This window comes from Emys orbicularis, chromosome 7, assembly GCF_028017835.1.
Source record: "Emys orbicularis isolate rEmyOrb1 chromosome 7, rEmyOrb1.hap1, whole genome shotgun sequence".
Taxonomy (NCBI): Eukaryota; Metazoa; Chordata; order Testudines; family Emydidae; genus Emys; species Emys orbicularis.
In genome coordinates, this window is record NC_088689.1 from 92,305,186 (window position 1) to 92,322,236 (window position 17,051).

A 17,051-nucleotide genomic window follows, 5' to 3' on the forward strand; every position below is an offset into this window, starting at 1 on the left:
CGCCAGAATACCAAGATGAGAGCAGCCCTCTCAGTTGAGAAGCGAGTGGCGATAGCCCTGTGGAAGCTTGCAACGCCAGACAGCTACTGGTCAGTCGGGAATCAATTTGGAGTGGGCAAATCTACCATGGGGGCTGCTGTGATGCAAGTAGCCAAAGCAATCGCTGAGCTCCTGCTACGAAAGGTAGTGACTCTGGGAAATGTGCAGGTCCTAGTGGATGGCTTTGCTGCAATGGAATTCCCTAACTGTGGTGGGGCGATAGATGGAACCCATATCCCTATCTTGGCACTGGAGCACCAGGGTACCCAGTACATAAACTGCAAGGGGTACTTTTCAATGGTGCTGCAAGCACTTGTGGATCACAAGGGACGTTTCACCAACATCAACGTGGGCTGGCTGGGAAGGGTTCATGACGCTCGCGTCTTCAGGAACACTACTCTGTTTAAACGGTTGCAGCAAGGGACTTACTTCCTGGACCAGAAAATAACCGTTGGGGATGTTGAAATGCCTATAGTTATCCTTGGGGACCCAGCCTACCCCTTAATGTCATGGCTCATGAAGCCATACACAGGCAGCCTGGACAGGAGTCAGGAGCTGTTCAACTACAGGCTGAGCAAGTGCAGAATGGTGGAAGAATGTGCATTTGGCCGTTTAAAAGGTCGCTGGCGCTCGTTACTGACTCGCTCAGACCTCAGCCAAACCAATATCCCCATTGTTATTGCTGCTTGCTGTGTGCTCCACAATCTCCGTGAGAGTAAGGGGGAGACCTTTATGGCGGGGTGGGAGGCTGAGGCAAATCGCCTGGCTGCTGATTATGCACAGCCAGACACCAGGGTGATTAGAAGATCACACCAGGAAGCGCTGCGCATCAGAGAAGCTTTGAAAACCAGTTTCATGACTGGCCAAGCTACGGTGTGAAAGTTCTGTTTGTTGAAAACCCGCCCCCTTGATTGACTCATTCCCTGTAAGCAAACCACCCTCCCCCCTTAAATCACAGCTTGCTTTTAAAGGAAATAGTCACTATTGTTTAAAAATCATGTATTCTTTATTAATTGATTATAAACATAGGGAGAGAACGGACAAGGTAGCGCAGGTGGGGTTTGGGAGGAGGATAGGAGGGAAGTAAAAGGCCACTGAAAAAATTCAATATAATGACAGCCTTTTGCTTGGGCTGTCCACTGGGGTGGACTGGGAGGGTGCATGGAGTCTTTCCCCCCCCGCGTTCTTACACGTCTGAGTGAGGAGTCTATGGAACATGGTGAGGGGGGAGGGAGGTTATACAGCGGCTGCAGCGGCACTCTGTGATCCTGCTGCCGTTCCTGAAGCTCCACCAGACTCCGGAGCATGTCTGTTTGATCACGCAGCAGCCCCAGCGTTGCAGCCTGCCACCTCTCATCTCAAGCGTCCCTCATGACCTCATGTTCACTGGCATCTTTCCTGTACTTAGATACCGTGTCCTTCCACTCATTCAAATGAGCTCTTTCATTGCGGGTGTATTCCATTATTTCCAAGAACATCTCGTCTCGCGTCCTCTTTCTCCGCCGCCTTATCTGAGATAGCCTTCGGGACGGAGGAGGGAGGCTTGAAAAATTTGCAGCTGCTGGAGGGATGGAAAAAAGGAGAGAAGTTTTTTAAAAGATACATTTTTACAGAACAATGCTTATACTCTTTCACGGTGAACAACACTATTCACATTACATAGCACATGTGATTTCAGTACAAGGTCGCATTTTGCATAATATTGAGTGCCTGTGGCTTTGGTGTTAGAGATCACAGACGCAGGTCCGGGCAACAGAATTCGGCTTGCATGCGGCCATGGTAAGCCATTGTCTTTCGGCTTCTGCGCCCTCCTTTCCCACATACCAAGCAAAGCCCGTTGAGTGCTGCGGTTTTCCTGTTAACCTTCAGCAGCAGAAAACAAACTACCCCCCCCCTCCAATTCTCTGGGATGATCGCTTTATCCCTCCCCCCACCGCGTGGCTGGTATCAGGGAAGATCCCTGCAGAAACCAAACTAACCCCCACCCCCACCCTGCCATGAATTATCTGGGATGATCGCTGTACCCCTCCCCCCACCGCGTGGCTGGTATTATCAGGGAAGATCCCTGCTAGCCAAACGTGAAAAGCTCAGCGCCAATTCACCCCCCCATTCCCACGCTTGGCTAACTGCAGGGAAGGATTTCTTTTCAGCCACAGGCAAACAGCCAAGTAGGAACGGCCTCCTCTGTCCCCTTAATTAAATTCCCGTATTTCAACCAGGTTACCATGAGCGATATCACTCTCCTGAGGATTACACAGCAAGATAAAGAACGGATGTTGCTTGAATGCCAGCAAACACCGGGACCATACGCTGCCAGGCTTTGTCATGCAATGATACCAGATTACTTGCTACTAGCATGGCGTGGTAAAGTGTCCTACCATGGAGGACGGAATAAGGCTGCACTGCCCAGAAACCTTCTGCAAAGGCTTTTGGAGTACCTCCAGGAGAGCTTTATGGAGATGTCCCTGGAGGATTTCCGCTCCATCCCCAGACACGTTAACAGACTTTTCCAGTAGCTGTACTGGCTGCAAATGCATCCCAAGTCCTCAGGGCAAATTAATCATAAAAAACGCTTGCTTTTAAACCATGTTTTATATTTTAAAAGGTAAACTCACTTGAGGTCCCTTCCATGGGGTCATGGTCTTGGGTACTGGCTTGGGAGGGTACTTCAGTCAGGCTGAGAAAAAGATCCTGGCTGTTGGGGAGAACGGAGTGCTGTGTGCTGTCCGCAAGCTCCTCCTCCTCCTCCTCCTCCTCCTCTTCCCCGTCTGCAGAATCCTCAGGTGTGGCTGATGAGATTACCCCCGCCTCGGAATCCACGGTCAGAGGTGGGGTAGTGGTGGCGGCCCCCCCTAGAATTGCATGCAGCTCAGCGTAGAAGCGGCATGTCTGCGGCTCTGACCCGGAGCGACCGTTTGCCTCCTTTGTTTTCTGATAGGCTTATCTGAGCTCCTTGACTTTCACACGGCACTGCTCTGAGTCCCTATTGTGGCCTCTCTCCATCATGCCCTTGGAGATTTTTTCAAAAGTTTTGGCATTTCGTCTTTTCGAACGAAGTTCTGCTAGCACTGAATCCTCTCCCCATATAGCGATCAGATCCAGTACCTCCCGTACGGTCCATGCTGGTGCTCTTTTTCGATTATTGGCCTGCATGGTTACCTGTGCTGATGAGCTCTCTGTGGTCACCTGTGCTCTCCTGTGCTGGGCAAACAGGAAATAAAATTCAAATGTTCGCGGGGGTTTTCCTGTCTACCTGGCCAGTGCATCCGAGTTCAGATTGCTGTCCAGAGCGGTCACAATAGTGCACTGTGGGATAGCTCCCGGAAGTCAATACCATCGAATTGCGGCCACACTAACCCTAATTCGAAATGACAATATCGATTTTGGCGCTACTCCGCTCGTCGGGGAGGAGTACAGAAATCGATTTTAAGAGCCCTTTATTTCAAAATAAATGGCTTCATTCTGTGGACGGATGCAGGGTTAATTCGATTTAATGCTGCTAAATTCGAATTAAACTCATAGTGTAGACCAGGCCTAAGGGAGGAGGATTAACTACAGTAGCGGGAGAACCCCTCCCATCGCTGTATTGAGTAGCTTCACTGAAGTGGTACAGTGGCACAGCTGCAGCAGCGGTTAAAGCATAGGCATAGCCATACTCTTATCCCAGGATTGTTGACATAGCAGATTGTGACTGCTCTTTTTATTTTAGAGTAGGGATTTTCTCTGGTAGGTGGTGTTGCTCCCACTTATTCTTGTACATTCTTTTGTGTGCTGGCTGCTTGCTGTCGTGACCTCTAATAGCTCTATTTCATCTGTGCTTCATTTGCAATAGGTATTTTGAGAAGCATTTAGGGTCTTGTCCTGGGTTGGCTTGCCTTTTTTATTTTTATTTTTGGTAGTTTATTTTCCAGGAGATGCTAAGAACAAACTGAATTCAGGAGCCTCTGAGGACAAATTCAACTATCATAGGTTATGTTGCCTGATATCTGGCTTGCCCTGATGTCATTTTCTTACAGCTGTATAAAGTTCACTGTTTAAAAAGTATCAGATGTGGCCATTATGTAATTTAATGTTCAGTTATGGCTTTGAAATTATGATTCAGTTCTTAGTAGACAGGTTAGCCTCTGCCAGTCTCTTGTTAAAGTGAAGTGTCTAGACTAAGCAAGTCTGATGAAATTGATACCATAAATGAATTGTTGTGCAGTCATTTGGGGCCAGCTGCTGTCAGTATGAAATACAATATTTTTATGTTGAACTTATCTTTTTTTGTCTGAAAGGTTTTTATTTTCTTTTGAACTGTACTGCATCTGTACTGGCTTTTAATGTAGCTCCCCAAAATCCACTAACTAGTGTGAATTTGGGACCAGATTTTGACTCCCCCAAACCTGCTCACTTCTATTAGATTGTTTCTGTAGTTTGGCTAATGACCTATTTTGTCCCTCTATTACTGTTACTTTTCACCAAAATAATAGAGCAAAGATCCCATTGATAAAGAATGCTGTTGGGTTCAAAGCTTTATGCACAAAAGTTGTATGAGTACAATCTGTCTAATTTGCCAGTTCAGACCTTTTCCGTATGTTTTATGTTACTTAAAATGTGGCCTTCCTTCAGTTGCAACGTATATTTGATGGTAAAGGTGGTTTGAGCAATGAGAGACACTTTTTTGATAAACTATTGATTGTGAGTAATTATATTGTCACACATGGCTAATTTAATAGTATTGTTACTGTAGTTACCAAAGCACATGGCAAAATCAATGTAGTTTACACTAGAATGATGCTGTTACTTACTGTTCTCTGTTAGTATTAATCTATTACAACTGACCTGAGTGTACTCTGTGGCAGTGTTATGGGTTTCCCAGCATAACAGAATTACAAAATGGCCAACATAATAATGGTGAAAGGCAGCAATAATATGTCAATACCTCCCAAGCATTTTGGAAGAGTCTATAGCAGGAGTGACCATCAGAGATACCAGGGTGGTAGTGGGGTAAGATAATAATAATAATAATTAATAATGTGTAAATATTAATGCAATGTAGAACCTGCTAAATAATTAGAATGATCTTGATATTATAATGGAACACATTATAAAGCAAGGACATTTAGTGTTAGAGATAACCCTCCATTCTACTTGGGTACTGGAATGGTCTCATAAGTGCATGAAATCTAGGCATCAGTTCTAGCAAGGCTACTACATGTTCATGGTTTCTTCCACTACACTAGGAATAGCAGTTGAGAGGAATATTATTTTGGACTATGGTAAATTCAAATGAGAATGAGTTTACCAATATGATTTGATGTTTAAAACACAACTGATTTTCAATTCTGTATGAAGCAGAACATCCTGTGAGAGACAAGGTGAGTGAGGTAATATCTTTTATTGGACATGTTGTGACATATTAGACTTAAATTATGTGGCAGGAGCCACAAAATTATGTGGCATTGATTCCCTCCAGGCCTTTCTCTCTCACCTCTCTAGTCATGTCCTTTGTGTGATTTTATTTATTTTTTGATAATGAACAGTTTAGTCTATGCTGTCCTAAATTTTCACTGTTCAGCAGGTTGCTGATTTTTATATTGATAGTTAATAGCTGTTTTGCAGAAAGTCTTGGGGGAAACTGGAGGCTTTGACAGCCTGGTAGAGGAAGTAGAGAGTGTGGAAGCTGTTTTTGTTTTCTTCTCCCCATGAGAGAAACTCAGGCTTTTGGCATTGAAGAAGGGATGGGTCTTCTCTTTCCCTCCCCCTTTGGGACAGGAGCAGATTTGACTTAAATTTGGGAATAGGAGGGCTTGAATTCCCTGTTCCCCATGCTGGTGACCTTTGAGAGCAACTAGCTGCCCCTCTGCATCCTGCCACTGCATCCATCAATGACAAATAGGCACGTTTCTGCTAAAATGCTCAATAGTGAAATGGTTGACATTTAAATTACCATCATATTTCAGAGATGATACCCATTGAGATGAATAGGATAGTTCACATCACAGAGAGCTATTGTTTCAGACTGTCTGCAGACAGGTTAACATTTCCATTTACGTCATTAGTGTACATTCAGATCTCATGCTGAAGGTTATCTTTTTAAAACATAATGGGTGAAATCCTGGCTTCACTGAGTGTTGTCAGTATCTACAATGGGGCTCAGATTTCATCCAATGTCTAGAGATGAGGCATTTTTCAAAGATGAAAATGTAGACTCTGAAGCATAGTTATGTGGCAATTAAAAATATAATGGAATTATGTAATCAGTTATGCAGCCTCGCAAGAGTAGTTTTGTGTGTGTGTGTGTGTGGAGAGGGAAGAATATGTTGCACAATGATCAGCTATAATAAAAATGTTATAAGAACTTCTCTAAAACATTGAATTAGTCATTATTTTTATTATTGTATTGTATTTTAGTTGTATAGCAATGGCACCCAGTCACAGACCAGGACCCCATTGTATTAGGCGCTGTACACACACACACAATAAAAAGATGGTCTCTGCTCCAGAGAGTTTACAATCTAAATGCTCAATCCACTTTAGTTTAAAAACATATTCCTGGTCTGAGCCCCTAATGGAAACTTCATCTGGGAAAGCAAACTAAGAAGATAATAGAAAAAAATTAGTTCTATACAAAGAATTTGAGTGTTCAAGCAGTTGATTACTTTAACAATTAATCAAGTACAACATGATGTTAAGAATGAACTGCATTTACCAAAAAAGCGAGAAGAAAAAATGGGGAGAGAGGAAAAACACTTTTGTGTTAATTATTTGTATTGTAATAGTGCTAAGGTTCCTCAACCAGCATCCAGGTAATTCTGTTGGGTTTTGTGCAAACATATTGGAGGACCCAGTCCCTGGCCCAAAGTCTGTACAGAGTGTACATTTTATCAGAACCAATTCTCTGGAAATCTTGTGTGTGTATTAGTTTTCTTTATACTTTTCTAATAAGTCAAATAGGTCAGCAGCGGCTGTTCAGTACGGGAATGCACAATGTTTACATTTTCATATTGTAATTTTTATAAAGGGAGAGAATGTAGGGAAATGCACAGAAAAAAAGTTATGACATGGCTTTTTATTTGTTTTCTTGACATTAACTAAAACGTTCAAACTGCAGGTGGTGCTGTGCCTCTGTTCATATTTAAATAATATTGCATTTATATTGTCCTACCATTACATGTGTCTGTAGAAAAATCAACCAATTCACATATGATACCAATATAGATTTTTATTAGAACACACTGTTGAGGCCATTAAATTAGCACCACCCTGATTTTGCAGAGGTATAGGATGATTTTCATCCCCTTGCTGAATGTGTCTAACTCAGCTAGAATTTTGGAAATACATTTGCTATAATTATGTGATATGAATGTACATTTTATTTCTTTCCAGATTCGTGGCTTTTTATCAAGATTTGATAATGTCCTTCCTGTCAGCCTTGCATTTGACAAGTGCACAGCCTGCTCTCCCAAAGTAAGTCTGAGTTGCTTGTATTTTATTTCTGAATATGCAATGTTTTACAATCAGGTCATGTGGCATCTAAGGTTGGTTCACTCGAAGACACTTCTTTATTTGTTTCTTTAGGATCTGGGATCTAACCCAATTCTTATTCCTATGTTCTGGCTACAGATTAAACCATTTTGGTCTCCCTCCCCTCTCCCTACACTATTTTCTGGTTTTCCTTGGGTTACATAGAGATGTCAAGTCTGTCACCTACTCTCTCTCTACATAAGAGTTTCATGCTGACATGAATAAATACATTTAAAAAAATACTTTATGGGCAATGTTAAGAAGTCAGTATAATGGGGCTTTCCCCTTTGATCTTCAGTGAAAAGGCACCAAGAACAACATGCTGCTGTACTGTTAATCCAGAGACATTATGAAATAGTTTAAAGTGTACAGTGGAAGAATCTTTCTTTTTTAATTATTTGAGAAATGATTTCTGAAGTTTGGTTCTGCCTCTTTTTAACACACTTGCACTGGGTGCCTTTTGCAATTAGGTAAAGTGTGAATAGCTGATGTTTCTTGATAAAGACTTGTATGTAGGGATAAAGTAAAAATTACCTTTATAACTTAACTGTGTAGTATTGAAGAGGCTGCTTAATTTTCATGCTAGTGCTGACATCCTGACTTGACTAATGGATTACAGCAGTTGCTGGGATTCTGAGTTGAACCTTGCCAGAACACTGGTACATACCACTCATGTGTCTGTGTGAGGCCTCTTCCTTGCTGGATTGTTTTCCTGTATTGTATCCGTGAAAACTTTCTTTGGCAACTTTTCTGGGACTGTGTAGTGTAAGTCCTAGTGATCTTAACTGGGATATCTCAATATGAGGAGTCAGTGGTTTAAGTCAAAATTTGGCACACACGGAAATGCTATTAATTCAGTCAAGTTTTGTGTACCCAGAGACTTGCTGCAGGAATTTCTTTCCATTCTCTACACTAAACTCCTCCTTCATATTCCAAATACAGATCTTGAGGGGCTAGGAATTTTTTTTTTTAAGATTTAGAATTCTGTCTTGCAGAAACTTCTGTTGATACAATATACCACTCACTCCTTTAGTGTAGCTTATATGTTAGTCAGGCCCTCAAGGACTTTTATGTGCATATTCTCTTCAAAAACTCCAGTGCTAAAATTACAAACTTGAAGTACGGTTGGGAGCACATCTCTACTCTCTTGAGTAGCTAAGCAATACAGTGGTAGTTTAAAAAAATCATTTTCTCTGTATTTCCACTAGTATGTTTTTGCAGAGGTACTCTATGGGTGTCATCCTAGGTGTTTTGTTTTATAAAAGAAAGATAATCAGTTTATCCTGTTTGTTTTGAAAGTACGGAATCTGATATTTCATACTAAATTTGTCTGTTCACCTAAGTAGCTTTTTCACCTCCTGTTCATCTACCCTATGACTAGAGATACTGACCACCTACAGCTCTGATGTGTGTACTCACACTCACACCCCCAACCATTAAATTAAATGCAGATATCAGTTTTTGTTAGAAATGATTTCCTCTTGGTGGTCATTTAAAGAGCCCTGTTTTACATAAACAGACCTGATGATTTAATAAAAACTGACTTGGATTTTAGCAGCTGTGCTATTCCCATAAAGATCACTTTTCATGCGGTTTGAGTATTAAATTACTTTTGTGCTGAAAAGGTTGCTTCATTGGTACATGTATTTCCTTACAGTAGAGAAACAGCATTTGTTTATTTGGCTAACTCCCTTTATTAGCATAGGAGTATGTCACCCCTTATTATCTGGAAATCTGATACTAATACTTTGAAATGACAAATCCAATTATATGTTCATGTTGATTTTGTATGTGAATTTTTCTTAATGCATAAACTAGCATAATTTCATCATGGCTCACATCAGAGATGCCATTGATTTTATGTTCACTCTCCTGCTGTAAATGCTTTTGTAAAAGCTGTTTTTTGGCATTATTTAACCTATTTTAATGTTATTAATTTTCCTTCTTCTGTCCCCAGTCCCATTCTTGCATTATCATTTTATACCTCCTTTTAATAAAAAGAAAAAATTAAAATAAACAACCACAAAGTTAAAATTTAACAGGTACAGCTGGTAGATGCTGAAGAGGCAGCTAAACTGCCTTAACATTTGGAATTAGATTTCATTTCACTTCACTTTGACCTAGAAGAGCCCCAGACATTCAAGCATCAAGTTATCCCTTATCTGTCCCAAATTGGCTGCATGCCAAGGAGGCTCTCATTTCTCTGAGGCAGTTGTTCAAGAATATTGGGATGATCACAGCAGGGAACCACAGTATTTTTTATTTTGGCCTGATTTTCCCTCCTATGATCTCCTCCAACCTTCATTAGTGCTAAACATGCTGGAATGGCAAGCTGACTCCTGCAAGATTAGCGACCCTGCACTTTCAGTTTGATAGTGGGTACAAAAGAACAGTGTTAGGGGTACACGCCTTATAGTGTCTACAAGTCTCACCACCACTGGCCTGAGGAGGAAAAGTCCCAAGTTCTTCAATACAGAATAGATCAGTTTATGATAACAAGTAGTGTTTTTCATGGGATAAAAGTTTACAGTTTATTAAATGTTGTGGAGATAAAGGTGTCTGGTTATTCTGTTTATTCCTCAGTTGAATTAGGGAGGAAAATCAGGCCACCTGCTCCCGGGGAGTGTTCAGACACTATGGTGAAGAGCACTACTACAAGTGCTTAAGTAGGTAGATGGAACCCAGTCCCGCAAACAGTAATGCATGCGCATATCTTTGGGCATGCTAGTAGTTCCATTGACTTCAATGGCATTATTGTTCTCCCCAGTGTGGAGCACCGTATTAGCTGATTGCTCGAGAAGACTAATGAAGAAGCATCGATTCTATAAAGCTATTAAATTTCCTTTTTAATCATAACAATCAATGTTTACAGTACTGTTCAGTCTTCATTATTTTTTATATTTAATTGCAAATAAATAGGGCCCTACCAAATTCACGATCTATTTTGGTCAATTTCACGATCATAGGATTTTTTAAATTGTAAATTTCATTATTTCAGCTATTTAAATCTGAAATTTCATGGTGTTGTAATTGTAGGGGTTCTGACCCAAATAAGAGTTGTGGGGGGGAGGGTCACAAGGTTATTGTAGAGGGGTTACAGTACTGCTACCCTTACTTTTGCGCTGCTGCTGGCAGCGGCGCTGTCTTCAGAGCTGGGTGGTTGGAGAGTGGCGGCTGTTGGTTGGGTGCCCAGCTCTGAAGGCAGAGCCACCGCCAGCAGCAGCACAAATGTAAGGATGGCATGGTATGATATTGCCACCCTTAAACCTGTACTGCTGATGGCGAGGCACTGCCTTCAGAGCTGGGTGCCCAACCAACGGCCGCCACTCTCCGGCCGCCCAGCTCCGAAGTCAGCGCAATACCGTGACCCCCCCATAAAATAACCTTGTGACCTCCCTGCAAACTCTCTTTTGGGTCAGGACCCCCAGTTTGAGAAACGCTGGTCTCCCCCGTGAAATCTGTATAGTATAGGATAAAAGCACACACAAGACCAGATTTCACGTGGGGAAACCAGATTTCATCGTACGTGACAAGTTTTTCATGGTCATGAATTTGGTAGGGCCCTGTAAATAAACTCTCTGAAACATAAACTTACTCTCAGGTACCCTTCTCCCATCAAAATCGCTGCTCATGCTTATTCCTAGTGTTTCAAATAAATACCATTTCACATTTTTTTCCCCTAAAAATAAGACTTAATTGTATCCTTACTAACAGGGGGTTGCAAACAGAGAAGAACCTTTTCTATTGTAGTTTGTAATAGCAGACCGAATTTGGCAGAAAAGCTTTCCGGTAACACAAACAAGATAGTGCTGTAAATGTTACTAAAGGAATATGATTAAAGTGAGGAAAATGCAGTTAGGAGGCATTGATGAACCAGAGCCCTGATCCTGGACTTCGTTTCTTGTGGAACCCTATTGACTTTCAAGAAGTTGATATGGTGGAGTATCTTCCTCGTGTCTCAAGATATCTCTCAATCTTTCCTGATGGTCTCTTAGAGAAGTGAAGATGATGATGACATATTTTATGTTTTAAAATGGTTGAATAAACATTATTTAACAAACATAACATTCCTGTGAGGTAGGTAAGTAGTATTTATCTGAGGGAAATTAAACATAGACTGAAGCATAGTCTACACTGGTATGGCTACACTGGCAAACCCTCCTAGTGTAGACACTGCTTATACTGACAAAAAGGTGCTTTTGGCAGTGGGTTTTATACTGGGTTGGCGAGAGAGTGTGTGAGATACTTACAGAGAGCCCCAGATAACATATGCCAAGAAAATATCAAGACAGGACTGTGAGTGTGACAACTCCGGGGGGTACCCAAAGTTGTGAAGCATCTCGGTAACACCTGCCTTTAGTGTGAGGAAACCTTGGCTTTGCCTGCTGGGGGTCAGTTCCCCCACTCTGGCAACAGAAGCACTGCCTTTCAGGCCTCTGCAGGCCCAGCTCTTTCTGTACATGTTAACAATAAGCACACTCCAACGCCTGAGCATTCCGAGTGTCCCCCTGCAGTGCCCAACCCCGTTCCACTGGACACACTCAGAATTCACAGACCCGCTACTCCCAAAGGAATAGTACACACCTGCTTACCAGTTATACCTCAGGATCACCACACTGCTCAACACACAGCATTTAAATATTTTTAGTAAAAAGAAGTAGTTGTTTGTTTAACAAAAAATTTTAGTAGTAGAATTAATGGACACAACTGGTTACATATAAAATAAAATCGTAACATGCTTTTTAGAGCCTAAACTTAACAAACGAGACATTTTTTCTCAAAAAGGTTAGCTCACCCAAAGTTTCTCTCTGTGTTAAACAGCCAGACCAGTTGTGATCCTCCATTTATAAGACAAACCAGCTGGCAGCTTGTCCCCTGGGTGAAGGATAAGTGGGTGTACCTCTGCACTTCCAAATATATTTCCAACATTCCATTGTCTTTGCTTGTAAAAAGGGTAATTTTGCTTGTTTCCTGTCTAGAATCTCCATCTAAGCATCTCCTGCCTGAAAGACCCTTGTTTATCACCTTTTTGTGACCAGCCCCAACTCACAAACCTCAAGAACATAATTTACAGTATATAAACATAATTTCTTACATATTATCAGTACACATATTTTGCAGTGATTATGATGGGCACTGACACACTAGTTTTCAGTAGAGAACTAGTATGTAAATACCAGACCCGGGGAATCCCTGTAACCCTTATGCAGTCCTGTTCCCTCTGCCAGTTGGCACCAAGTGGTCCCTGATTCACAGCGTGAGCAATGGTGAAATGTATTCCTTTAGAGTTGGGTACTGGCAAACATGGTTAAAAATCTTAAAACCTACATCACCACAGAACATAACCCTAATGATGATGTGACTGTACCATGGAATGGAGGAAGAGGGGAAGGTATCAATGGGCAGGATCAAGTTTTTCTTATTGTGCAGGGGAGAAATAGTGGGCAGGCTAAGCATGAGCATGAATTGGTAGGAATTTGGGAGTTAAGGCACTTTTTAATGCACGATCTGAAAGAGTGGTCTCAGTCATGGGTACACGTATTCCTGGAGGTATGCAGAGGTCTTCCAGGGTGTACATCAACTCATCTAGATATTTGCCTAGTTTTACAACAGGCTATATGCAAAGCACTAACGCGAAGTCAGTACAAACTAAAATTTAATACAGACAATGACTTGTTTATACTGCTCTATATATTATTCACTGGAATGGAAGTACAATATTTATATTCCAATTGATTTATTTTATAGTTTTATGGTAAAAATGATAAAGTAAGCAATTTTTCAGTAATAGTGTGCTGTGACACTTTTGTATTTTTATGTCTGATTTTGTAAGCAAGTAGTTTTTAAGTGAGGTGAAACTTGGAGGTACACAAGACAAATCAGACTCCTGAAAGGGGTACAGTAATCTGGGAAGGTTGAGAGCAACTGATCTAAAAGACTCTCTGGGATGTATAACAAAGTACCATATGCAGTAGAATGGGTGTATTTTGTTCCATAATTTCTCAATTAGTCCATAGCAATGGGTGGAAACAATGTGATACTGTATGCAGACAAGAATCCAAGCAATGATACCAGATAAGCCTCCTTGCCCATAAAAGCCCTACACTAAATAAAAGTGAGCACACGCAATATGGGGTAGGGCACACCAAGCATATGCCCAATCTCAATCCCCACTGCTTGCCAGAAACTACAAACCAGGTGATGTTCTCACAGCATTTGTTGGTTGTTCAGAGAACTGGATACCTTTTGGAGGCAGTTGTGGAAGCAGTTCTTGTGATATCATATCAGAGGGGTCTGTGAATGCTCTGCACTCAAATCAAATTCAGGCCGAGTCATGAAGATGCAGATTTACTAACTAGTACTAGATGATTCAGGTTGTTACTATGACACCAGATAGCATACCAAAGTCAGCAATGCAAGACAAAAATTTGGGTTTCAAGTTACAGTGGTTTATGCTATAAAGGAAGTATGTTACTTTTAAAATATTGGTCAGATCACCATCAGGAAGGCTATCCAAAATATTTACAAGTAAGTTTTGCTTATAATGTCTTATTTGCTATAAGTCTCATGACAATCATGGATTCTTTCCAAGCTCTGAAAATGAAAGTACTGTAAATATACTCTTTTGTGTAAACAATTGTTTTAGATCTCCTTTTCCATCCAATTTACCTAGTAGTTACACCTTTGAACTACTTATGCCATTCACAAAAATTTATATGTAGTAGTAAAATTCTAGTTGAAGAGTATTTTAAGTCATGTATTTTAACTATTTTAAGTCCGTACACCTTTTGTTTTCCTGAACTCATCTCTGTTGTTTTGATGACTCTATTCCACACTCTCCAGAAGTGCTAAATTACCAGATGCAAGGATCAGATTAATTCCTGGTGTAACTCTGACTTTAAAGGAGTTACATTAGGAGCAAATTTGCTGTTGAGGCGAGAAACTGGTATGCTTCTCAACGATGAGTTAGTACGAGATCATTCCATCCCAGTCGATGGCATCATCTTCTTATGTAATATCCAGAAATGACATGGTTTGTGGAAGGTTAGGGGTCATTTGGCATTTTGTGAGATTAAGCTACCCTCAAAAATATTTTCATATAGTCAAGGCTTGTTTTGAGTTCATGCAAGACTGCTCTGGGCTTTAGGTGAGGAGTGTGTATTTTCAAAACTTCGGACTCCAGGATGAGTAATTCCCACTCCCATAGACTAGTTGTTGGATTTGCTGTGCCAAATAGGGAGTGTATATTTACGAGATTTATATTTTGTAAACTAGAGGGTCACATTGTTCACCCACTGAAGAGTGCTGAGCAAACCCAGGTCTTGTTACCCAACTCTTTACCAAGTTGAAAATAACTGTCTTTACTCCAGCAGATCCAATTACTTTCAGAATAAGAGGCTATTTCCACTATGGAAGGCAAATGTAACTGTTTGATATGTGAGATAAGAATAGAATTTTAAATGCTGCTTGGAGTATAAATAATGTTTAAAAAACAACCCATCCCGCAAAAAAGATCTTCGTGGTCCTGGATCTGGGCACTATTGCCCAAGAGAAATGCAGGCTCTGTTCCCATTGAAGCAAATAGACTTATTTGGGAGCATTGAAAAAGTAAGTTTCTTCTCCGCAAAGTTGGGGCTAGAAAAATTGACATTCTGGAACATCATAATCTTAGAAGGCTCGATTCTCTGGAGGGCTTATATTACTAATTTTCTAGATGTTTATTGTTGGGGATTGCAATCCAGAAATAATTATTATTGAGTTTATGGTCCCAGTATTTGTTCTGATATGTTAACTACTGAGAGAAATTCCTAAGTTTTTTAAGTGTTTTGCAAAGAGTATCTTTAAGGGAGAAACTGCCTATCTTTAGTTATGATCTAATGTTATGCATTCTGGTTAGGCCTTGGAGTTAGGAGTGTGGATTTTGTCTCCTTTAAGTTATTAAAGATGAAAATTGTATACTTGATCTTGATTGCTTAGCAATAATTCTATATTGTTTATACTTAGGGCTCAATTTACAGGGCCGCCCAGAGGATTCAGGGGGCCTGGGGCAAAGCAAAAAAAGTTGCAATACTATAGAATAGTATATTCTCGTGGAGGCCCCTGCGGGGCCCAGGGCCTGGGGCAAATTGCCCCATTTGCCCCCCCCCCCCCCTCCCGGGCAGCCCTGTCAATTTAACTCCATTGAAGTCAGTGGAAAAAGACTTCCATTGACTTCACTGGGAGTTGGATCAGGCCCTTATGGTGGAATTTTGAAAAGCTCCTGAATCACATACACTCTTTCGAAAATCATACCTTTAAATTGCCTTATATTTCTTGCCAACTCCAATTAATGGATGACATATGGAAATACTCATTCCTGGTCATAGACCACTCCTATTGTGTAATCTTCTATCACAGTGCTCCCCCATGTAAAACCCTTCTTTTGTTGAAATGGGAGTTCAACACTTCACAGGCTCAGGCACTTTAGGAGGCTTCAATGAGGGAGAAAACCAAATGAGAGAAGAGACTATGCCTCACGCCCAGTAACAAGGTCTCCTTTCCCCCCCTCTAGCTCTCACTTCACTTACCTCACCACAGGAAAATCTATAGTAATGTTATCTTTATTGCTTGGGGCAGGCTGTGATTAGCAAAGTTACTAGACTGAGAATTCATCTTTTGCAGATGAGTAACATATTTTTGCCCTAGAGAGCAGATCTGAGGAAATGACTCTCATTATTTGTAGTTTTTTTTAATCTGGTGAAGTTTTTAAAAGCTCCCTGATATATGAATGAAACGGAGTGTCAGTTTTACTGATATAGTGATAAGGGACAATCAATGGCTTATTGCAGAGAATCCCAGATTGCTGTTAACAGAGCAGCTGCTGGAGCTGACTGGTCACTTGTGTGGTTTTGTAAGCTCCACAAGGAAGCAAATTTTTCACAGCCAAGTTGTAGAACATTGAAAAACTAATATTGTAAGCAGGGCCGTCCTTAGGATTTATGGTGCCCTAGGCGGGATTATTAAACTGGTGCCCCTATGCCTGACTTGCTCTTAGCAACACAAACATAAGCTTACAGTATTGGAAAACTTGCCACATGCACGGTATTAAACCCAGTTTAACTTAATTAAGCACACTATAATGCTGATGGACTAGCACTAAAGAAGTAGTGCTATAGAAAAAATTCTGATTTGACAGAATTATGCAAATAATATAATTTTTTTAATTTGTCAACATTTTATTGGAAATTTATATGAAGAGGTATTGAAACAAGGATTTGGTTTTAATTAAAAGCAATCTTTCTGGATTTTTTGGCTGCAAAATCAGTAATAATGTCATTGTATGACAAAAACAAAGTGATGTCTTGTTCGATTGCAAGAATAGCAAGACCAGTCAAGCGTTCCTGACTCATTGTAGAGCGGAGATAGTTTTTAATGAGCTTTAGTTTTGAGAAACTCCGTTCTCCTGATGCTACTGTTACAGGAATTGTCAGTAGAATACGAGTGGCAATGTACACATTAGGATA

At 40.9% G+C, this 17,051-nt stretch overlaps 1 protein-coding gene across 1 annotated transcript in view; it reads left to right on the top strand.

The window, feature by feature from the left end:
• Positions 1-17,051, top strand: part of ATG7 (autophagy related 7) — a 287,182-nt gene that overhangs the window by 62,463 nt on the left and 207,668 nt on the right. Inside the window, exon 17 of the mRNA XM_065408358.1 lies at positions 7,411-7,491. Within this exon, the coding sequence (XP_065264430.1) occupies positions 7,411-7,491 (81 nt within the window). The remainder of the gene's footprint in view (positions 1-7,410; positions 7,492-17,051) is intronic.